The sequence below is a fragment of the Lissotriton vulgaris genome, chromosome 2_1 (assembly GCF_964263255.1).
Source record: "Lissotriton vulgaris chromosome 2_1, aLisVul1.2, whole genome shotgun sequence".
NCBI lineage: Eukaryota > Metazoa > Chordata > Amphibia > Caudata > Salamandridae > Lissotriton > Lissotriton vulgaris.
In genome coordinates, this window is record NC_141687.1 from 1,325,414,981 (window position 1) to 1,325,439,507 (window position 24,527).

The following is a 24,527-nucleotide window of genomic DNA, read 5'->3' on the forward strand; positions in this document are numbered from 1 at the left end:
CAGATGCAGCTTCAAAGTACATTAAAAGAAAATCAGCAGCATAACGCACGAATGTAGCCGTGTTTATAAAAGTCCATTAAAGTGCCAAGGCCAGGTAAAAAGTACATTAGAAAAAGATCAGCAGCATAATGCACATATTTGGCCATGTTTGTAAAAGGAAAGTAAAAACACATATCAAAAATATATCTGTAAAGAGTTTACACTTTAAAAATAAGTTATCAACACCTTGGGAGCGAGAATATGAATAGGGTATCATAATGGCATAGATGCATCAAGCTAAAAAACGGTCGCAAACGGGCAGATTCTCAGAATCTGCCCCTTTGCGACCGGTATTTTTGCATTTGGGATGCATCATCCCAAATGTAAAAATCGCAATTTAAGAAATCGCAAAATTGCGATTACTTAAATTGCGATTGCATTTAAGGAATCTCAAATTGAGATTCCTTAAATGCAATGCATTAAAGTAAAATAATTTGCGATTTCGCAAATAGGGGGAGCAAATTACCATGAAGTTGAACTTCATGGTAATTTGCAAAAACTTTGAAAAATGCACTAAAGTGCAGTTTTCAAAGTTCCATTTTACACACAAACATGCCCTTAGGGCATGTATGTGTGCAAGATGTACTCATATGCAGATTTCAGGGGTGCAACAGGGTGTCCTTTTGACACCGTGGCACCCTTGAAATTGCAATCTCAATTTGCGATTCTTTAATTGAGAATTGCAAATTGAGAATGTCTTCCCATTCATTCCTATGGGCCTCTAGGCCCATTGGAATGAATGGGGAGGTATTCCTTAATTGCGACTCGCAATGTGCGAGTCGCAATTAAGGAATTTTAAGAACTCTCTATATTTGCTATTCCTTATTAGCGAATCCTTATATTTCGCTAATAAGGAATCGCAGAATGGATGCTTGATGAATCTATAGGAATGGTCAGTACAGATACATAATAAAGGTTATACATTTTTGACATTTCGTTCATTAGCCAACACTGAAAGAGTTTAACGGTGGGGCCTTTACTGTGGGCCATTAAGTCTATTAACTCTTAAGTTTTTCTCATGTCTTTTACCGCTATGTGGAGCTAATGGACAGTGGACCACCTCATGGCTGTGTGATTCTCTACTTCATCATTGAGGCTCGCCCATCTGAAATGGAGACTTTAAACCCATTATTTTGTTCCTCAGTTGTTTGTCTAATATATCCACACATTTTATAAGGCTGAGCGTTGTTAGACAATAATGTTTTCGGCCTTTGCTCTTTTGATTCCTTTCTGGGATGATCCACGCTTTGCAGCCACATCGTTAATGGCTCTTACTTGAAGGAGGGCATCACAACTCTGAGAGGTGAAAATGTGAAATAGAAAATAGGCTAAGAAGAGAAACCCACCCTCCGCACGCACCTTCAGCATATATTGTTGGCATTGTCATATGTTGAAAATGATCCATGCATTGGACTCCTGTAGGCTCACTCACTACCGAGTGCCATAGCACTAGTCAGCAGTGAGGCAACCTTTGTGGAACGTTTAAGTTACTTGTATAAAGCAACTGGGATGGGGTGGTAGAGAAAGACAAATTAAGTATTCTAATACCTTCAGCTATGTCCGGTGGTTGAAGGCAGAGGGGAGTACTGAACTCATAGTAGTAACATCTTGACGTAAAATAATTTAAAAAACTGTGTCAACCCAATCTCTAACTGTATTATATGTGACATTTTAGCCTGTGATAAGTGAACCTAAAGTCCACAAATATTATTGCTGAATCATGTATGTGTGTCTTCTGTTATATTGATTCTTTTCTACAGGGGTCGATTTTCTATAGTGAAGAAATGTATTCAGAAAGCCACCAAAAAGGATGTAGCTGTCAAATTTGTCAGCAAAAAGCTGAAGAAGAAAGAGCAGGCGGCGCATGAAGCAGCATTATTACAGCATCTCCAGCACCCGCAGTATATCACCCTCCATGACACCTACGAGTCCCCCACCGCCTACATCCTAATACTGGAGCTGTAAGTAATCTGCGCAGTGCACCGCCATTTTATATTTCTCCTTGTCTAATATATGGGCTGAGGATATACAAAGCAATTAGGGTAATTAGCTTGCAGCGTGGGCCAAGTGCCCACTGAAGCTTATGTCACTTTGGAACTGGTTAGTGGAATGTGGCAAAGGATAGCGAAGAGTCATTTCACCATTCATACAAGAGAGGGTGCTTCTAATTAATTATCACTGCACATAGTCAAACAAATTTCCACTGTCTGCTAACTAATTGGCTATCCAATGGATGCTAGTCATGATATGCTTAGTTCATAAGAGGGTAATCCTAGCATTACCTGGCTTGATAACTAGGCCATAACAGATTACAGCTCTGGCACCATAGAGGGTATACCCAAAGCATGAGAAGCCACAGTATTACTGTGTTGTCAGGTTTAATGAACCATTACTATAAAGGTGTTCTTGAACACTATAAAGTTATGCTGTCTACATAATCTCACCATGAAATTAAATCTACAAAGAAGGCATACAAGCAGTGTCAAGTAATTCAACAGGGTGAAGTATGGAAACGTTCCAATCCCAAGTACCTAAGGAAGAATACTGGGGTATTACCTGGAATGATCAGACATCATACGGACTGGTGGCGCATAGGCCGTGATTACAAAATTGCACTCAATGGACCATTGTGGTTGACTAAGAGGTGAAGGGAGTTAGTATTGAACAAATCACCGTTTAATGGTATAACCCATTTGTCTACACAATGAGGTCCAAGAATCAGTAAATAAAGTAAATAAGTCTTATTACAAGTCCGCAGTTAAGTTAATGTACATGTATCTCAATACCATGCTGTAAAGATACAAAACAGCTGGATAGCCAAATCTCCTATAAAAGTTCAGGCTCATTAGTATGAGACAAACAAGAAGTTCATTTACAGCAATACAAAGAAATAACAGTAGAATTTGGTGTCTTCAATCTTCTCTCTTAAACATGAATAACGTCTAAAGACATCTAATGTAGAATACACAACTATTGAAAGTGATTTAATCTAAAAGAACCTAAAAAGTCAGGAAATACAGAAAAAAATAAAAATGAGGGAAGCGTGCGGGAAGGTGTCAGCATTTCAGAAGCTTGGTCAAGAGTGTTCACGGGGTAGGGAAATAAGTGCTAGGCTAAGCCACACTCAGGAAGTAATCCGAGGGTTAAGCATAGAGGCCTGTATTTTTCACAGTCCAAAGGAAAAGTGGGCAACATCAACCTGTGAGAACACCGGTTAGTACCACACAAATCATCTGGTTAACGTTCCTTGATCACACCATCAGGGGCTCCATTCTCCTTTCCATTCTCACGTTGCAAACTGTAATATTAACATATCCTCCCAGGTTAATCTTGAGACCAACATTGTTCTTGGGTAAATGCAAGACCTAGATACATTACTGCAATTAAAATGCCATGGCTCTCCATGTTCTTTGTCAAGTTCTTCTTCTCAGGCTGTCTAGCCCTAATACAGTGTTACATCTATTCTCAAACTAACAACAATTTGAGCCTACCGGCAAAAAAAAAGACACGGAGCGGAAATGAAAAAGCTATATTTTCTTAAAAAAGAAATACAGCCTTCTTGGGTCAATCAAAGGATATAATTCAATGGTCCACATTAACATGTGCTACTTATGCACATACAGCTACATACAAAGGACACTTCAGTACATAAACTCAACATAAGAGTCCCTTTGCACTTTAAGTAAAATGTAAGATAACTGTAAATGAAAGAATATAAGTTTGACCAAGAACTTCGTTATGAATACTAATGCGAAAACATTAGTGAACACGTTTACATAAATCTTTCTTGTTTGTAAAGCAAACACATTTTAATACTGTGAAGATTATTTTATACCATCTCTAAAGACTACATTTCATTTTAATAAGGTTAAGCCACACTGTATAGGATTTTCTAGTTCTACAGTGAATTGGCTTCAGTACTGAATTTAAGTGCAATACTTTACATTAATAATGGTAGGACACACAAGTATGTAGTGCTAAGTGCATGTTTATATTGAGTATTTATAACGTGTAAGGGTGGAGTCAAAATGATACTACTCCAATCCCCTGCTGATAGTGAATCAAGCCATCACATTAAGATAATAATCTCTTATCAGATGGGCCACTTAAGACTTCATGGGCTTCATAAATGTTCTTCTGGATTCCTCCAAATATTTCATATCATCATAGCTTCTGCTCTTTCTATCTTCTAGTTCTATGTCTGCTATTTTTCTCTTTGCTTGCGTTCTCTTGTATCCCTTAAAGATCAAAACCAGGAATAGTGCACAAAGCGCAATTATCACAAGGGGCTGCAAAATGCTTCCAACAATTCCACTCCCTAGGTTTCCAAACCATCTACTACAGCAGAAAATCAATTTTCAACTGCTTCCCAAGCACCTGTTGCTTTTAAATCCTTCAAATCTCCCTTCAAATCAGTGATGTTCTTGATAAACTTCTTCAAGCCTTACTTTTGTCAGAGATGTAAGTACAACATTGTTCAGCTTATAACATCTGACAGACTCCGCACTTCTTTGTGAGAAGGATGTCTAACATAAGGCAGTTCTGCAAAACCATGGCTCTCACAGCTACCATTTCAGTATTTACAACTAAATAAACAACCGTTTGTACTGGTAGAAAACTTATCTACAATTTTCTAATTTTGATTCTCTAGCACCAGTTCCTCTTTTGGGTCTAGACTTCTGCTCCCACACAGGACCCTCAACATGTTCCACATTATAAATTTTTGGAAAAACTATTCCTAAATAACATTTACCATACCATCATTTTGGCAAGCTTAAATATGCATGCTCTCCTCAAACATAGTAAACTCCAGGAATCGCAGGATCGTTCCCTTCTAATGACTCCCAATGTCCTCTAGTTTCAAATGTGTGTTCACACTCACTCTTTATCAAAAAAGTGATGTTATGCTTTAGGTAAGGGTACACTTTCTCTTTGTCGAAGCGTTTGATGTCCTTTTGTAATGTCATGACTTTCTGTTTCACGAGGTACTCCTTATGTTCAGCGAGTTCTTTGTTAAGCTCAGTGAGATTTGTTTTGAAACTCGGGCCTGGGAGTGCGTTTTTAAGGGTGCTTTCAGCGATTTGAATCCTAGCCATTAGTTCATCTGCTAGTCTCTTGGCAGTATTTACAATTAAGATAAGGAGATCACGGGTGCATTTCCACGAAATTTGCGACCATTCGATCTTGAATTGGCCGTCCTCCCAGAAGATCCTGGGGAAGTTTTTTAATATGAGACCATTTGGTGCATTATTGGCCCTAAAGTATTCTGCCATTAGAGCTCCGTGTAGGGTAATCCTAACCCATTCTCTCTTCATATCAGAAAGAGATTGCCAGTTTGCTGATTGGCTACCAGTTGCACCATCATTTTCAATGCCTAGGATGGAAGAGGTCCTAAGTATTTCTACTGCTTCCTCTTCATCATAACTTAAACCCTGCCCCTCCCTGGCCTGGCTGGAAGGGTCAAGTCTGGGTTAGTAAAATCAGCCCTCAGTTGAGGGATGGCCACCCTAGTATGCTATCTCGGGTGCAGAACAAGATGCGGGATAGAGCAGTTCTTACCCACCCGAGACAATCCCACTGTGGTTAGCCTGCAGGAAATTGTATTCATAATAGAGGGATGATGGGGCTTTTTCTGGCCCCACACCCGCACTTCACCATACAGCTGTTGGATAAAAGATCTCCGATAAAGTGCCCCTTGTAGGTGAGCCCGTTGGGTATTGCACCGCCGACCCAACTAGGAGCAGCCGATATGATGAAGCATGACACCTGAGAGGGTGTGTGAGGTCATTAAAAATCAACAAATGGATTCCCAACTGTAGAACGCACAAGGTTCAAGTGGGTCCTAGCCTTTTGTTTGACTCCTTTTATTCCTTTCTTCTCTCCCCCTCTTTGAGGAACAGCATAACATCACTGTTTTGATATCTTGAAAGGAGCTCCTGTTTATGCTGGATCTCCCACTTCCTTGTGGATGGAAAAAGCCCCAGCATCCCTTTATTTTGAATACAACACACTCACTCTTTCCCACAAATTGTGTGTTGGTTGTGGACTTTCCTCTAGATATGCATAATTTCCCCCTGTGTCTCAAATCTAAATTTAATGCAGCTTGATTCCCTGCTACTTGATGCTCAGTTTCTTCTTTAGCCCACTGATATCCAATTTTGACTTTAATTGATTTTGATTCCATTCTTCTGCTTCTGTCCGCAACTGAATTTCTAAATCTCTTCTCTACATTGGTTAAGATACAGGTCAAATAGTTTCGGTGAGCATAAACAGCGTCTAGTCTCATGGTGGGGTTGAAAAATCCTTCATCACTCTATATTTTTAGTTTCAGGGTGACAATTCAAATGTTTAAGTATGGGAACTTCTGAAAATAGCAAATCATAATTTGAAAAATAATACTGGAAATTACCCTGTCCGTACAAAAGACTCATTAATAAGCTACAAGTAAGACTATAAGTCAAAGGAATGTGATGGTATGTTATACCCCCTACAGCTGATGCAGGTATTGCGTTCATAAGTAGCTATCCCTAGCATCCATAGTGTCAATGTACTCAAAAAGCAATTTATAATAAACATTTGAAGAAAGAGCTCTTCTAGAAGCATCTATCTGTAAGTATTTCTCATTGAGTAAGTGCATTCTATCATCAATAGAAAGTGGGGTTTTTGGGGTAAGTATAGTCTTAGTCCCCTCTAAATTAGGGGAAGTCAGTAAGTGTAATACCAGAAGCAACATAATTAGTACTCAATAGAAGTTGTTGGTGGATGGGGGAGGGGGGTTTGTTCTGTATCAGAAAATGTACATCAAAAAAATAGTAATGTGATTACTGGGCACAATTGCAAATAGACTATTGAGATGGTGGCATATTAAGGGTCCCTAGAAAACTGTACCAGCAATATTGCCTAGGTTACATTGTAAATGTAATTTCTTTGTGGTGCCTCCTAAAGCTTGCGCTCTGTGAGCATGGAACGGCGCCAAACTACTGTTTACAGATGGGCAACAACATACTGCATTGATGCTTGGAATATGATGTCTGTATATTGATCGTCCCATGCATACAACCAATAAAAAAATTGGGGGGAAAAACATAATTAGTACTACACTTAGCTATCAGTACACCTGCTGTTATGTGCCTACATCTATTTGTGTTATTATTAGGGTTCATAACCTTTCTGTACTCAGACCATTTGTGTGGAATGTAGCAAAAGTCTTTTTCATTAGTTTCCAACTACGCAAATAGCAAACAATGTCCAGGCAATCGAAATGCAGTTATAGTATTTACGAAGTATTTGTGAGTCTTCCTTAGCCCTACTCCCTATTGTTCTAAGTGACAACCTTGCACTTGTCTCTGTTCAAATGTGCATTTCAAAGTTGTCTAAAAATCAAATGAATGACAATTTGGGTCAGTCTGTTCTGAAGCAAAATAAAGTCAAACCACAGTTCAGCCACAATTACATTTTCACAGAGGTTCAGCTGGATTTGCACCTTACCTCTCCAAATACCAAAACATTTTCTCTTGGGCCTTTGTTGAAATATATAGCCATTCAGGTGAAGAATACTTCAAACAGGGTACTCTTGCTCCGTTTGATCTACTTACTACTGGCCCTCATCATCACTGCCACTTAGGCCATATTCCTCTGTATCTTTTGGGAAAGCGTGTGGCATATGTACTTCAGGCAGACTTTGTCATCTTCCATCCTGTCCTTTTGTCCACTGGTCTCCAAGCACTACTCGTGTTACACTTGCACTAGGCCCTTTGTCTGATTCTGGCACAGTCAACACTACAGGGTGGGACCCTCTTGCTCCGACTTTAACTGTTGACTCATTCGGACTCCTCAAGGGTACACAAGACTGTGAGTTTGCACGGTGTGCACCCATTTGGGCTTGCCTCTGCACTTCATAGCTGTTTTAATGACCAAGATGACTTGGTAAGGTCCTCATTACTGAGACTCCAAATACGTTTTGTGCATGTTTTTCTTCACCATAACCCAGTCAGCGGGTCTTAGGTCATGGCACTGCTCCTGATGAGGTGGGGCTGTAGCCTTTCCAACCTGATGAGACACAGAATGCACAACAGCAGGCAATCCTTTGTAGTAATCAAGAACCATTTAATTTGTAATGTTCACAAGGACATTTGCAGGCGCAGCTGTCAATCTCATGGCTCTGCCTATGATTATCTAATGGGGAAGTAATCCTGTCCTATTGGGAGACTGCGGTGACCCAGCTACACAAGGGGCAACGCATCAGGCTACTTCAGAGATGTCGAAGCACACACCTTAGCAAGTCTGTATTTCAGAGGCCCAATGACATGCTCCAGGATGCCTGAAGCCTTAGGTCTGTATCTGCAATGTACCCTCAGCTCCACTCGCAATGCTGCACACATCTTCAGGATCTCATTATTAAAATGAGTTCCTCTGATTGATTCCAGAGAAATCAGAAACCCAAATCTTGTAATTAACTCCCTCAACAACATTTTTCCTACTGTGAGACTGTCATTTCTCGTGGCTGGGTAAGCTTCAGCCCAATGCGAGAAGATGCACTCACTCACCAAGACATATCTCAGCCCGATAAAGTCCAGTTGCATTCTATTTGAAGAGACCTCCTGTCCTTCCAATGTGATTCAGTTTTACTGCAATTCTTCATAAATTCATCCGCTGAGACACAACACACCTGTGACACAACCCTTCAGCCATCAGTCTCAACCTGCCGAAACAGACGCACCATAGCAACTCTTCCTACATGAGCAGGCCCATGATAATGTCTCACCATTGGGGGTAACAAGCTGTCTGGCAACACAGGTCTTCCATCTCCTAAAATCCAAATGTTATCTCCATCGCTGTTGACACAACCTGCTCTAAACCAGCCGAAGTCTCTTAACTTCCTCCCATGTATCAGCTGTGGTTAGCAAAAGGTTGTAATTTTTCTCATCCATTCCCTCATTTTGAAAATCACTATTGAAAGTACAAGCATTTATGGCACATTATTTGTTGATCTCATCAGCGTGCCTGGTATCCACAGTTACATAATCATCCCCTTTGGGGTGTGCGGAACATTTCACAACCACAATCTGGGCAGGTAGATGTAGTGCCTTTAACAAGTTATGTGCACTTTATCCGTTTCGTATTGAGGATCCTGAAGAGACCATAAATCCCCGTTGTGACCATAACTGTCCGAAGTCATTGGCGGCAACAAAGCCATACAGACTATCATTGAAAATGGTCACTTTCAGCTGGTCTGAAACACAGCATGCTCTAGTAAGAGCAATCAGTTCAGCCACTTGTGCAGCAAACACTCCTTGAAGCGAGGATGCTTCAATCACAACTGATACAGTACAAACTGCATAGGCAGCTCTCGGGCTCTCTTCATGGTTTTGTAATCCGGAACCGTCAGAAACCATTACATAATCTGATTTGGGTAGAGGCACATCTTGTATGTCAAGCCTTGGCTTGGTGCACAGTTCAGCAACATCGAGACAGTCATGCTCCACGTCACCCTCAGTATCATAATGTACAAAAATAGGCAATAGTTTAGCAGGATCAATCTCTCAATAAAATGGGGCACAAAAATTGTGTCAGAGGATGACCTGTACCAATGCTCTCAAATGAATATGACACTTTACAACGCAGATGTTATAACCCGTGTCATTCCAACAATTTTTTTACATCGCAAAATCCATTCCAATGCATGTCGTTACAACCCATAATCCATTACAACACAATTACTATTCTAACTCCGCTGGGGCGTTAATTTGGGGAATGTGTTGTAATGAATTATGTGATGTAATGGCATGCGTTGTAATTGATTTTGCGTTGTAAAACATTTGTTGTAATGACACGCGTTGTAACGTGTGCATTGTAAACAATGTTTCCCCTCTCAAACTGTGCAGTGCTGATGCCTGTGAAGGTCACAGCTTTGAGACAGCCGGGCTAAGCAGCAGCTACTTAGTCAAGTGTAACTGAAAACTAAGCAATGGGTCTGTGAGCATTCCCGTATGTAGGAAAGTTCCTTTTTTTGACATGATCACCTCACATTCCCTCTCAGAGGTGTGAATCCTGTCTGGTTCATGGTTGGATCTGAATATGCCGCACAAGAGGTGTTCTCTTAAGTCGGGAAGGAGTTGGCAAAGGTCTTCCCATTCTCGGGTCCATAGGAGTGTTACTTGTCGCGCCCATCCAATTATGAACTGCTAAAGTATATGTTGTGTTCCATGCCAATCCAGGGTTATACAGCGGGATAACAGGACCTATAGTGACTGGAACAGTAAGTGCATCTGAGGTGTTCAAAGCAATGAGCTTAATGAGGGTACTGATCCATATATTCCCTCCCATCACATTAGAAATTGTATTTACTGGTGCTGTAGCTACTACTGAAATGTCATGGACACTTGCACCACTCATTCCTTCCTGTTGAGCTTCCTTATTTGGGGCGGTCGAATCGTTAATAATGTGTACAATAGGTCATCACTAGAGTCACCATGATAGGCTTCTTCCCCCCTCTTTGTATTTTCTGTGCCTTTTTCTTTTTTCTTTTTCTTCTTCTCTTTCTGGTCTCTGTCTCTTTGCTTGTTAATGTAGGGTAAAATCAAGTTCCCTCTATCATATCGGTTTGCCACCTCTTTTGTTCTGCATCCCATCTAGCATCAGCATAAGTCCAATTGCCTTTCTGGTTCTCCCATGAAATTTTTAGTTCTACCTATACTGAGCTGCTCACTCCCAAGCATTAATTGCTTCATACTGTGCGGGTCCAGGACGTAGTTTCATTTTGTATAGTAATCTCAAATTTTAAGTGCTTCTCAAATTAAATGTGCGATAGCGTGGAACACCAATGCACCTTTCTTTTCCGTGAGCTTATGCCATTTTTTTTCCTTAGATAGTTTATTGATTTTTGACATAATGAAAGAAAACAAAAACAAAACAAAGGCCACAGATACAGCTTCAACGGCATAGCCGAAGCACATGGCACAAACAATAGAGAAGACATAGAGCATCACTTTATCTATAGTACAGGAAATCGCGACCAAACACAGTAGCCAGGACGTCTACTGAAGTCCACAATTGGGTTTATAAAACCAGGGAGGGGAATGAGAATCAATGATTTTCGTTGATCTATTATACAGGAGGCTCCCTTCAACTCACTGGGGGAGCATTTAATCAGACCCAACCATGTTACCCTTCCAGGGCGCCCAAACACGTTCATACTTGTGGGGAACCCCCTCGTTCTTTGTACATCAAATTGTCCATGACAGCACCATAATCCATTCTCCTCTTCCACTCATGGAAAGGAGAGCCAGTCGCATCTCTCCAATGGCAGGCCAGGTCTCTTTTGGCTACCAGGTATGCCACCACCAGGAGAGTGAATGGGGCATGAGGCTCCCCAACCTGTTCGATGATCCCCAGCAATATGACTTTGGGGTCTAGCTCCAGCCTAAATCCCAGCACCCACCCCATCCTGTTGTTTATACCCTCCCAGTATTCCCTTGCCACGGGACAGTTCCATAGCATGTGGTATAAAGAACCTGGGGAGTAGCGACACCACAGGCTCTCCGGTCCAGGGGCTCATTCCATGTACCTCAGTCTTTCAGGGGAGTAGTAAATCCTGTGCAGGATTTTGAATTGGATTATGTGCAGGCGCCTAGAGATCAATAGCTCACACTGAGCCATCTTTGCCTCCATCCATTTTTCGTCATCTAGTGCACCAACGTCTTCCTCCCATCTAGCCCTAAGTGTCACCAAGGAGTTTGATGTGTTGACCACAAGTGTTCTATATTGGCGTGAAATGCTATGTGTACCCAGTTCGTCATTGACTAGGATTCAATCAAAGGAGCTAAACTCAGGAGGGACTGATTTACGGAAGAGCGTTTCCCCACTGCAGAAGATGAAAAATAAAATGATACTAGAACAACTTTATCATCAATTTATTTTTCACTAGCAGCCAATGCTGCAGAGTCTAGGGCGGGCAAGACAATCCTCTCATTACAGCAGGGTCTGGGAGAAGGAGTGCTGGGCACTTGTAAGTCTGCAGGGCAGTTTGGCCGTCCAAACAGACCTTGCACACTTAGATTTCCCCCTCCTAGCAGTATTGCATAGCCGGGTGGATAAAAGACCAAGGGTCTCAGTCCCTTAGTGAGTGCCTAACCAGGCCGCCCAGGCATATCCTCGTGCCGCTGTCATGTTGGGTAATAGGATGAGAGCAGGATTTGGATTGGGTGGGGAGTCTGGGACTAAAAGAGCGGGTGTTTTCACATTCGTGTTGTGGGTACGATGGTCTCAGGGAATAATAGCTGTTGTTCTCTTCTCGCTCCGCCGACAGCCTGTTCTTTCGCAAGAATGAATGCTGCTTCATGAGATTGGGACCTTGCACTCCTTACCTCTAGTCTGCTGCTCAGCTCCTTCCTCTGGTCTCCTTGGGTCAACCACAGTCTTCTGCCAAAGAGGCAAGCCAACAACTCCCCGTCAGGGAGGTTGAGTGTCTTACCGACGTGCGCTCACGTGCCAATCCCTTTCAAGGTTCAGGTCGCGCAGGGCCTCTTAGAGCCCAGCCAGACTCTTTGCTCGTTTTTAGCTTAACTCTCCCTGTGCATTTGCTGTCTCCACACCTCTGTATCAGAAAAAGGGGCGTGGTGTACTGCTCGATAACAGCAGCAGGGGGTGGGCAGGATACCTTTGTCCTTTCTTTTAAACAGTATGATGTCCTCGAAATGAAGCCCAGCAGGCCTCTTCCACAAGGTGGAGAATAAGAGCACCTGCAGGGGGAGAGCAATTTGCAGGGGTTGTGGTCGAGAGTAAGTGGTTTGCAGGAAAATCAGGGCATTCAGGGAAGGTGTTGCACTAAGGAAGGCAGCTACTAAATGGCAACATGCGTTGCAGCGCCTCCAGCTGTACCTGGTTTACAGCCGACATTTTAAAGTTTTGCTTTCACTTTGCAAGTGTGAGTTTAAAATCTAGCTCACGTTTTCCTGATAGAAGTGTAAATACCCAGTGTGACAAAGCGTGACATCATTTTCATATTCTGGATTTATTTAGCGTATGTAAAAGGGCTTTGTGCATAGCGAAACATTTTTGTACTGGTCAGTAATCCGATTCACTGCGTAGATGTCTTTGTTTAAACAAATGCAAAAAGAAAAATTGATGGACAGAATGCAGAACAATGTCATACATTCACCCCAGTGCAGAGATCTGGGCCTAATCCATCGTTTTTTTGCTCACCATACCGTTCTAGTTTTGACCCAGCCATATGCAAATCAGTCTTTACCCTGCGCCCAATGGGAACAATCCAGCCCGAACTGCCAGGCCAGGTTTTTCCTGGACTAGTAACAAGCATCCTAGGACCGGTTTCGGGCTTTCAGCCCTGATCAGCCTGGATAGCTGGACTCCAGTGGCATGGAAAGCACGTGACCCACGTCTGGGTACACCCGTCCCACTCGGGGTGACAAATGCAAAAAGAACAATTGATGGACAGAATGCAGAACAATGTCATACATTCACCCCAGTACAGAGATCTGGGCCGAATCCATCGTTTTTTTGCTCGCCATGCCATTCCAGTTTTGACACAGCAATATGCAAATCAGTCTTGACCCTGCGCCCAATGGGAACAGTCCAGCCCAAGCTGCCAGGCCAGGTCCTCCCTGGACTGCAAACAAGCATCCTAGGACCGGTTTCGGGCTTTCAGCCCTCACCAGCAAGGATAGTTTGACTCCAGTGGCATGGAAAGCACGGGACCCACGTCTGGGCACACCATGATGGATTCAACCCAGATCTGTGACTGGGGGTGAGTGTCTGAAAAGTTTCAGCGCTTCGTCCATCATCTCCTTGTGTTTCCTTTGTTCGCCCTAAGTTGGCAGAGTATGCCCAGACGTGGGTCCCTTGCACACTTTGCCACTGGATTCAATCTAGCCTGCCTGATGAAGGGTGTTACCCAGAAACCAGTCCCAGGATGCTCGTTTCCCTTTCAGGGAAGACCTGGCTTGGCAGTTCGGGTTGGACTATTCCCATGAAGCACAGGGTCAAGACTGATTTGTATATAGCTGGGTCTGAACTGAGGGGCGAAGTGAGCTAAAGAATTATTATGGATTCAACCCTGATCTGTGTCTGGGGGTGAGTGTCTGAAAATTTTCAGCGCTCCGTCCATCATCTCCTTGTGTTTCCTTTGTTTAAACAAACCCATTTTCTGACCATTAGATTGAATGTGACATATCTGACATTAGCTCTCAAGTTTCCTAGGTTTGCGCCAGAGTAACTTACTCAACTTGTGTCCGTGTGTAAAGCAATTGGTCCTCATGTAACACCCTCCAATATCTTTGGGTCTAGTTCATGCAATATAAATATACAATAAAACAAATCCATTAATTAAAATTTACATTCAAGAAGTTACTTGTAGTCAGAGGCTGCTGGCAGTGGGAGTGGCAGGTAAGTGTTTTTTGCCCTCTATCGAGAGGGGTAGTTTCGACCACTTCTCCATATCTCTCAGAGTTCTGTCCACCAGTGGGGCGATATTAAGCTCCAGATAACGATGCTAAGTTTGAGCCACCATCATGCCCAGGTAGCAAAAGTGGTCGCTCGTCCCCTGTAGCTGGGAACTAAGGTCTTTCCCCAAACGTGTCTCCCGCAGGGGTACCAGGAACATCTTCCCTAAGGCCCAAGGTGGTGCCATTAATCTCAAGTATTTACATCAGCTGTGGCAATGTCTCGCCTGTATTCCACAAGAAGAAAAGCATGTCATCTGCTTTTAGAGACGCACGGTCCTCTGTGCCCTCCCTCCATGCTTACCCACTGAACCTGGCATCCATCCGCTTAAGCTCTGCAAGTGGCCTCGCCACAAGGGCAAAAAAGAGGGGAGAGCAGGGACATCCCCGTCTCATGCCATACTCGGCAGGGAATATGTGTGACAGGGCTCCATTCACCCTGATTCGAGCCCACAGGTCAGAGTAAAGAAGGGAAACCCAGCCCCTGAAATGTTGACCAAACAATCTTCCCGAGCACTGCCCAAAGAAAAAACCAGTGCACCGAGTCGAAGGCATGCTTGAAATCAACGAGGAGCTGAGTCTCCCGAAGTTCGTCTAGGCAGGCCAACGCCAGATGGAGTGATCTTATACCAGTTGTTAAGCCAAATACATGTATGGAGTCGTTAGTTTATAGTCATATGGTGTATCTTCAGGTGGTGCCTCTTCTTCCTCACAGATCGTTATAGTTACATCTCCCCTAAACATGTCTCCTACAGCTTTAAAGAATTTCACTATTCAACAGTTGCAATAAATCGTTTTGTTTCAAACCAGGAACTAATTTCTTTACCCACAGTTCTTGTTTACTGTCAGCAACCAATAATAATGCGGCTCTCTATGATGTAGTCAACTAATTACAGTTTGCCTTCACACCAATCGACCAATCCCAGCGTGGCACACTGTGACGTTAAACTTCACTCCTTACAACGGCTCCCCGTCCTTTACAATTTTCCATGATTGCATTCTCTCTTTAATTTGCACGCAAAACAAATTCAAGCAATTTCAACAACTAACTTTGTCTGCTCCTCTTAAGAAATTAAAGCATTCATACACACAAGAAATTGTCCATAATATCGTTTTACGACCTGCACTGATATACATATAAACTAAACCTCAACCAGTGGGGTCTCACTCGGATTGATAAAGTTCCTCCCTGTTCACTGAAATTCACTATACCAACCACACCTCACAATCAAGCAAAGAGAAAGTCCCTTTCTGAAATGTGCTGTCGCTTGATGCCTCACGACTAGCACCACATCACAGCAGACAACGAGAATATAGTGCATTCTACACTTTTTAATACATTCCGGAATCTTAGGCCACGTCAGACACTATAACAACTTCAACTTGTCTGCATGAAACACCATATTACTGCAACAACTTATAACATTTCAGCAGAACACCTCACAATCACTGCAAAACCCCATAAGCAATGTGCTTTGTGTTACTGTAGACATGGAGGAATTAGTGGCCTGCTCCAGATTGCAGTGCATATATTTTTCTGTAACTTATACTGGAAAATACCAACGTTCATCTGATAAGTTTGCCACAGATTCTTTGAATCCCTATTTTACAACTACAGTGAGACATTTTAATGAGATTTTATATTGAGAATGTATATTTTAATGTAAATTAATTTCACCGATCTTCACCCGATCATATTTGCTGGTTGGTAATATCCAACCTCATATGTTTCTTGATTTTTTTATACTTGCTATCAAGGGGCAATAAATGAAGTGGGCTTTGACTGGTTTGAGGGGCTTTCCAATCAGATGTGCCCAAAGGATTTCTGTGCTGTGCCCTATGCCTGTATTGGTCAATCCTCCTTCGTATGACAAAGGCTAATGTATGTTTTGCTTTAATTCATCCCTTTTGTTACGCTTTAGGAATGATGTATTCCTAAAATGTTCAGGGATGTACTAATTCCCGCATAGTAATTTTTATCTTGTAATATTTCTTATTGCATCATATTTCCCCTCTGTTTTGCTTACAATAGTAGTAGGGACAAAAATATCCCATAAGATGGCGGGAGCACTACTCAATCATGAGCGGACCCAATGACCACAGACTGGGTGCGAGGGTTTGCATCCTTTCACCTGTCCTGAAAAGTAGGGTTACCCCTATTGTGAAATTAATGAGAAATAGTTTCTCCTGGCATTTCTTGTTTGATTTCAGAATAGCTTGTTCATAGTAATATCTCAATATGGAATCCACTCTCTTCTACTTTGGTTAAGTAGCCCTACATCATAGATACTTTCTTTTTTCTGATTGTTATTTCAATAAAGCATTATGATGTGATGTAAAATATACTCCAATATGGGCACATAACCTTGAAATAAAGTGTTCATGTTAATTATAAAATCATCAAAACATTTTACGATGAAGACAAGACATATGTTTGCACCAAAACCTATATATCGCTCATGCGGGCTCTCTAAGAGATATATGTTTATGTTATAACTTTCCAAGATTAACAGCCAGTGGCTTGTTCATTTGTATGACATACTATGCTTATATTTTTGTTGTGCTTCAGCATGGATGATGGCAGGCTCCTTGATTACCTGATGAATCACGATGAACTCATGGAGGAGAAGGTGGCATTTTTCATCCGAGACACCATGGAGGCCTTACAGTATCTACACAACTGCAGAGTGGCACACTTAGATATCAAGGTGAGGGAGTGAAATGCAGGGTGGCATCTGTTGTGCCAGTTGGAAGGGTCTCAGACATTAAAAAAATAATGCATTTTCTAATCTGCGCTACTTGTCTTTATTTTACTGTGTGACCCAGTTCATTGTTTTCCCACATATGATCTGGCTTTTAAAAAACCTACAGTTTGAGGGATTCAAACAGGAGACCTTTTAGACTTCATGTAGCCTGTGTTTTTAAACTCCTCCTCTGTGGCTTTTCAGTTTCAGTGCATCTGTATCCTCTGGTAAATCAAAACATATTTCACCCAGATTTGGCTAAATTAGCATACACCAATGACTGTGGCTCAAAAGTGCTTTAGCCTGTTTGCAGATAAAGGGGATTAAGAGAAATGTAATTTAGTGCCGAGCTACATCTTACCTCAGCACATCACAAGGTTTGTAAATCTTCCCTACAAGCTTTGCAAGAGTATGAGAGAGGAGGTACAGGGGATCACCAGGGAAAAGATTCACTGCATCAGGGTCTGCCACTCTAACCATTGAGCCACACTTCTCTAGAGAAACCTTAATTAACAGACACCTCAGGTCTTAGCCACTAGGAGTATTTATTTTGTTTTGAAAGATAAACTTACTAGTGTCTAGCCTCTATGCTCTCATAGACTTTTAATGAGAATTATATCTGGAATATCATAATCTGCCTACTAAAAGAGACTATGGGGAACATCATGAGTACCCTGGTAGAAGGATACAGCAATACTCCCGGGGGATTGGCTAATACAATATGGTTATTTTGTTTCCGGGTGCAAACCCTGTAGAATCACATGACTCGGTACGTTCAAAACTGCAATCCAAAAGTATTGAGATTTTTTCCTTCACAAAGTTTGCAAGCTTTTCTCTTGCAAAATTTGTGTGTGAGAATAACAATGGATCTGTGTAAAGTTTACCTGTGACTCTTAACCCCAATTTGGCTGCAAACTCCCATTTGCATCAGAATCTAAGCGCAGCACTCGAAATGAGGACCTTCTTTTTTACAAACTGTTTGCATTTCACTGAAATCTCACTTGAGGTACTACTTTTAAGAAGGTGTTTCTCCGTCTTTGACTAGTAGATTGCTACCGCTACAATGTTTTCATCAAATAGGTAGGATGTCACTCCCCTCTGAATTATAACATAGATAGGAAAAGTTAAAGCTACTATGATAAAATTGTTCACAAATTCGCAAATTTGCCTTCAATTCTAAATTGGGCGGCAACTAAGTATGAGCTAAATTAGTTGAGCAATTTTTGAGAAATTAAAAAGCACATTTTTCAATGACTTTTCAAGTGCCTGCAGAGTAAGGGCGCCAGGTTATACTCACTTATACACAATACAACAGAAAAAACTACTAGCACCTTGATTTTAAAGAGATTGCTCTATTAATTTACAACAAAATATTGTTTTATTTTTAATGGATTTGACATTTAATGTTTTATGCTTTCTTGTTTGTGAATGTTGTGGAGGACCAGTAGGTGTGAAAGTTGAGGTTTCCATAACAAAATATATTTTAGTAGGCATATTATGATATTCCAGATATAATTCTCATTAAAAGTCTATGAGAGCATAGAGGCTAGACACAAGTAAGTTTATCTTTCAAAACAAAATAAATACTCCTAGTGGCTAAGACCTGATGTGTCTGTTAATTAAGGTTTCTCTAGAGAAGTGTGGCTCAATGGTTAGAGCGGCAGACCCTGATGCAGTAGTCTGGCCGGGACCAGGGTTCAATTCCCGCCTCGGCGGGTCTGGGGCTCAGTTTCCTCAGACCTGATAATTCTCGCTTCGGTGCCTATTCGAATCATGAGTCCCACTCTGCACCTCTGGGCAATAGCTTGCTTAATCTCTACAACGGCCCCAACAACGCTGAGGATGCCTGACTTCACCTTGGGGGTGCCCAGGAGTGGGCTCCTCACAGGGAAATTCCAGGAAGGGTTCCTCGGCGGTATTCGTACAAGCGCCGAGATGCATACGGGTAGTCGTGCGCTATGCAAGTGCGTAATCATCATAATCTTCCACCACTCATATGCACTGGTATCCCTTTCCAATTCACTCAACGTGCATTGGAACTTGTGTTGATGCGAATGATCACTTGTTGTTTGTTCTCCATTTAATTCACAAGCACTGAGGTATGGGTCTGTGCCTATTAAAAAGAAGCTTTTGCAAAGCCCTGGCTTGCATATTGGCACAGTTCATATATATGACCCATAACTGACACCTGAGTGGTTTATAAATGTCCCCAGAACCCCACGATGGTATTACAGGGCCATATTACACAGTGCCCACTATGCATTTCTTACATTGCATGTTTATTTGGGGTCGTTAACTTGAAAAAGCTGTTTGCATCTAACCAATGTGCACAGATTGGAATTGAAATGTTTAGGTTTACCTTTACTGAATAAAGTGTTGCTGAAACAATGGACAATTGTGAGGGTCAGTGGATTTATGTGATTTTTCTGACTGTCGTCTTTAGGATGCAATTTTAGGTTTATGGCATTTGCTGAATTATTTGCATATTTTACTAAGAATGTGTCTGTAGCTCAAAGGGATTGAAAATAATACTACCACAGAATACCACATCATTTTCCATTTTTGTGCAACATTCAGCCAACCTTGTCACCTAATTCAGATAGCTTTTCCATCCAATCCTACGGGTCCTTACAACGGTAAGTAAATCTACAAAGTGGGTTGGGGGATGTTATTATGATCATGAAACTCATACTACACAGGGTTGCCTGAGAAATGTAGGCTTTTAAACCACTGCATTTTGTGCACTCAAACACCCTATCATATTTTAGTTGTGTATATATATGTTGTGTGTACCCAAGGTATATCAGTCATCTAGTCATTACTATTCATGCAATGATCTATAGAAATAAACAGATATGAATAACGTTGGCCAGGACTTAAGAAACGTTAACTGATTTCCGATTCTCTTTCTTTTCCATTTCAACAGCCAGAAAACCTGCTAATAGATCTGCGAATCCCTGTGCCGCGGGTTAAACTGATCGACCTGGAAGATGCCGTCCAGATCACGGGACATTACCACATCCACCACCTCCTGGGAAACCCAGAGTTTGCAGCTCCAGAGGTCATACATGGGACTCCAGTATCCCTCAGCACGGACATATGGAGCATAGGAGTCCTCACATACATCATGCTTAGCGGGGTGTCCCCATTTCTGGATGAAAGCAAAGAGGAGACCTGTCTGAACATATGCCGGGTGGATTTCAGTTTTCCTCATGATTATTTCTGCGACATCAGTCATAACGCCAGGGATTTCATCAATGTTATCCTTCAGGAGGACTTCCGGCGTAGGCCAACGGTGGGCACCTGCTTGCAGCACCCTTGGCTTCAGCCCCACAGTGGAAGCTATTCAAAAATTCCTCTGGACACCTCGCGCCTGGTGTGCTTCATTGAACGCCGGAAACATCAAAATGATGTGCATCCGGTCCCGACCGTGAAGAGTTTCATCACAAACAGAATCAACCAAGGAATCTTGTAGACAGGATGTCTTTCCTGGACATGGAAACAGAGAACGCCCTGTTCAAATCCATCTTCGCACACAAAATAGACACAATGCTGTGCCCTTCTCAACTAAGTCAAAGGGAACAAACTGTTGTAAAGTCCTTCAGCATAGGTGTATGTGTGTGTGCGTGTGTGTGTGTAAATATCACTCTGTTCCACAGTACACAAATGTGGATTTGATGGGCGGCTGGTTGGATTATCCCACATCTGAGTAGCTTGTTTCATGCACCAGCTGACAGATGTGAAGGGTGCCGCCTGCCTGTGGTTTTATCTATTACTCTGAGGTTTGCCTTGTAGGAGGGCTATTGGCCATAGCCTCGGAAAGTGTTGCAAGTGTCTTTTGCACAGGAACAGCCTTGCAGTGAGAGTCTTCCGGTGGCAAGGCATTGCCAAATAACTCTCTTGAATAAACAGAGCAAGTGGGGTGGACAGGGTAGGCTACAATCCTTCACAGCTGCTGCAGGAGCTGCAGCAGTGACTGGGAACAGAAGGCCTCACCATGATTGCCATGATGTGTCCGCTTAAAACCGTGCAGTGTTCAATGGTGCCAATGAAAGTGAGCTGGCAGCAAAGCGTCCCATGGATGCACTGATCTCTTCCGATGAATAAACAGTACAACCAGAACTGTTGAAATATAACATCGACTGTTTCTCCCTATTCAGCCATCTCCCTCTTGGTCTAGGCCCAAGGGCTCCTTATTAGAAGGATGTGGCTCTTTCCCCTAGCCTCACCACATTTATCCAACTCCTTCAGCTGAAGCCCAACCATCTGCCTTTTTTTACTGCTATTCACCAGATGTTCCCTGTATGTGGAATATCTACACCCAAAAGAGGGAATAAAATACACCGTACTTCTGCAAAAATTACATGCGAAGAACGTGGGGTGGGGAGGGGGTCAACTCACATTGAATTTAGAAATGGAGGAGTGAGGAAATATTCCAGTCAACATGAAGTACTTCACCTCAAAATCTAAGGTGCCAGAGCTAAGGTTAACATACCGTGCCCAAATCTCTCAGTCATGTCGACGAAGCGCCATTGTTCCCTTTGCACACATTTTGTAAAACGTTGTACAGAATGCTATTAGAGAGCTTCTGCATATTAAATGTGCAGAAATGGTTTCCTGGTTCATATCCTTTAACATTGGTTCCTCCAGTCACATTGTGAGATGCACCATTCCTTTCACCATCCCTCCACGTGCTGCGAGAACCAGACCATTCGCGAATCGAGCTTAACGAAAGGCGCCTTTGTACATAACCAGTGTGCTGCTTCCATTATGTGACTTTATAGATAGATGCGATCAGACCAGACTGTTACTGAAGCCAGTTTTGACTAATAAAATACATCTTTGTTAATACCGTACTGGCATGGGGTGAATTAGATTTTTAAAATTGCTGTGCCACATTGCCCTTATGTTCCACGTCTGACCCTGAAAGTCAATTGAATAATCACTGGAGTTTTGCTTTAACATATTCATCGATCATGGACCTTAAAGTTGAATTCTGTATTTTTTTGAAAATATATCATTTTACTGTTATACAGTATTACAAGCTTTAGTTTACCTAAAATCAAATGGAAAATGTTATTCATATTAAAATAAAGAAAAAGTGAACAAGTGTTTTCAGATACCATAATGCCAATGTGTAGGGTGCATTGGTTGTGATACTGGGGCGCCTATATGTCATGAAAAAGCTCAAAATGGAATCCCTGTGCTGTTGTTTCACATTAGGGCTCTTTCCCGCCTCCCTGGTTGGTGTTGGGTGATCTAGACGTTTTAGAATCAGAAGATTTGCATCTCATTCTTGGCTGTATTTTCTCGTCTTTTTCATGGTTGAGAGCATTAATCCGAATGTGAGCATTGTACGCTGCATATTGCCTCAGGACAACGAGTACTTTAATTGAACCACCACATGGATTTAGGTTGTGCAGTAAGTCACTGTGAAAGATATCAACCTGGAATTTGGAGTTTGCACGAGGTTGTAATGCCATCAGCGTGCCCACAAGCATCCATCAATAGGTCAGTCTCTATGCTGGAGTGGTCCTTGATTGCTTTTGTCAATTTCCTATCAATGGAGCCAATCGGCGCCTCCAATGATGGAATCTTGCTTGTTAAGTGGATAGTTGTTTGCTGGCTCTATATTGATGACATCAACTCCTAATCACATAGCAAGCTGCTAATGCATTTGCTTCACTAGCAATAAAGGTCAAGCTGGAGTTAGTACCAGAGAGGGGAGAGAGACTGTACCCATATGCCAAACACCCGAGCCACACAGTCAAGGTGAATGAGTGGGAAATTCCTCACAAACAGTTAATGATATTAGAAAATGATACGACTATACAGTTATTAGGACTACACGTATTACTAATGCTGTTGCCACTAACAATTCTAACAGAAGCATTATTGTTTTTATCACCGTCAGCATTTAAAAAAAAAATAATTTTTATTGCAGATTCACAGGAAGCCACGGACAATCAATCAGGTGTTTCAGGTATAAATCATAAGTAACGCATCTCATAGTCAACAGAAGGATACACAGCCATTTAGCCCATATCCCGAGGGTCGGGCGGCGAGTCATGAATGAGCACTGTAGGCTCTAATCCACATGTAACTGTAGGCTTTCAACGGGCATTCCTAGTATCTGCTTTTTTCCTTTTTTGTTACTGAATCCCCCCCCCCCTAACAAACAAGAACACAAACTGGATATCCTAAACACATATGTACAAAAGAAAAATAGCAGCAATTACACTTCCATTCCCCCCTTTGTCTCTCTATTGCCAGCAATTTCCTTCACAGTTCTGAACCAGAGATCACAAATGCCCTGCGGTATTCCGCAAGTTTAGGATGTGTCGTCGTACCCTTCGTAGAGAGGTCCCGGTATCCCGTCTCATACTCCCTGCAGGCCACCCCCCTCACAGCCCCCCATCAAGCCCATGATATTGTTTCCACTTAGACCAGACCCTGCGGAATTTTTTGGGACATCCCCTAGCCTTATAGGTCACCCTCTCAGCCGCCATATACAGATCCAACCCTCTCCTCCATTCCTCCAGATCTGGAGGATCCGGCGCTCCCCAGTGTTTTGTGATGTCCCTCTTTGCAACTACCAATGCAAGCACTAAAAATGTAAGGAGTGGTCGGGTTAGGTCCACCTCAGTAGTCATGCCCAGCAGTGCCAGCCTGGGATCTTGCGGGATCGAGGCCACTAGCACCTCCTCCAGCTCCTTGAAAACTTATGTCCAGTATGTTTGTATTATGTCACATGTCCATATTGTGTGGTAAAAATTCCCCTCTCCCTGGTGGCATCTAAGGCATCGCGGGTCCTCCACCCTCCCCATTTTGCTCAGCCGTAACCTATCGTAGTAAGTTCGGTGGAGTACATTGAATTGAATAAGCCGTAAGCGTGACTTGATTGCCACCTCCCGGGGATGCATCAACACTATTTCCCAGTCCAAATCTTCCATCTCACCAACCTCAGCCTCCCACGTAGCCCTGAGTTTTGCCAGATCCCCTAGCATATGGTTAGTTAACGTTTTATAAGTCAGGGAGACCGCTTTTCCGTTATCTGTTCTTGGAGGAGTCTCCCCTCCAGCGGTGCATATTCTGGGATGTCTGTAAGTGTGATGTGTTGGGCTCGCCAAGCGTGTCGTAGTTGGAGATATTTGAAATGTTGTGTAGTATGTAGCCCGAAGTCTGATCTAAGAGCTTGGAAAGAATCTAAGTCCCCCTTGGCTATCACATCCCCTATGGTAGAAATGCCAATGTCATCCCACCTTTGGACACCTCGCAGTTTATG

At 42.4% G+C, this 24,527-nt stretch overlaps 1 protein-coding gene across 5 annotated transcripts in view; it reads left to right on the forward strand.

Moving 5' to 3' along the window:
• Positions 1 to 22,356, forward strand: part of KALRN (kalirin RhoGEF kinase) — a 1,626,736-nt gene extending 1,604,380 nt beyond the window's left edge. For all 5 annotated transcript variants that reach the window (XM_086957084.1, XM_086957086.1, XM_086957088.1 and 2 more), the window contains 3 exons: positions 1,800 to 2,000; positions 17,068 to 17,206; positions 20,169 to 22,356. In XM_086957084.1, coding sequence (XP_086813210.1) covers positions 1,800 to 2,000; positions 17,068 to 17,206; positions 20,169 to 20,717 — 889 coding nt within the window. In that variant the 3' untranslated portion in view covers positions 20,718 to 22,356. The remainder of the gene's footprint in view (positions 1 to 1,799; positions 2,001 to 17,067; positions 17,207 to 20,168) is intronic.
• Positions 22,357 to 24,527: the final 2,171 nt, after the last annotated feature.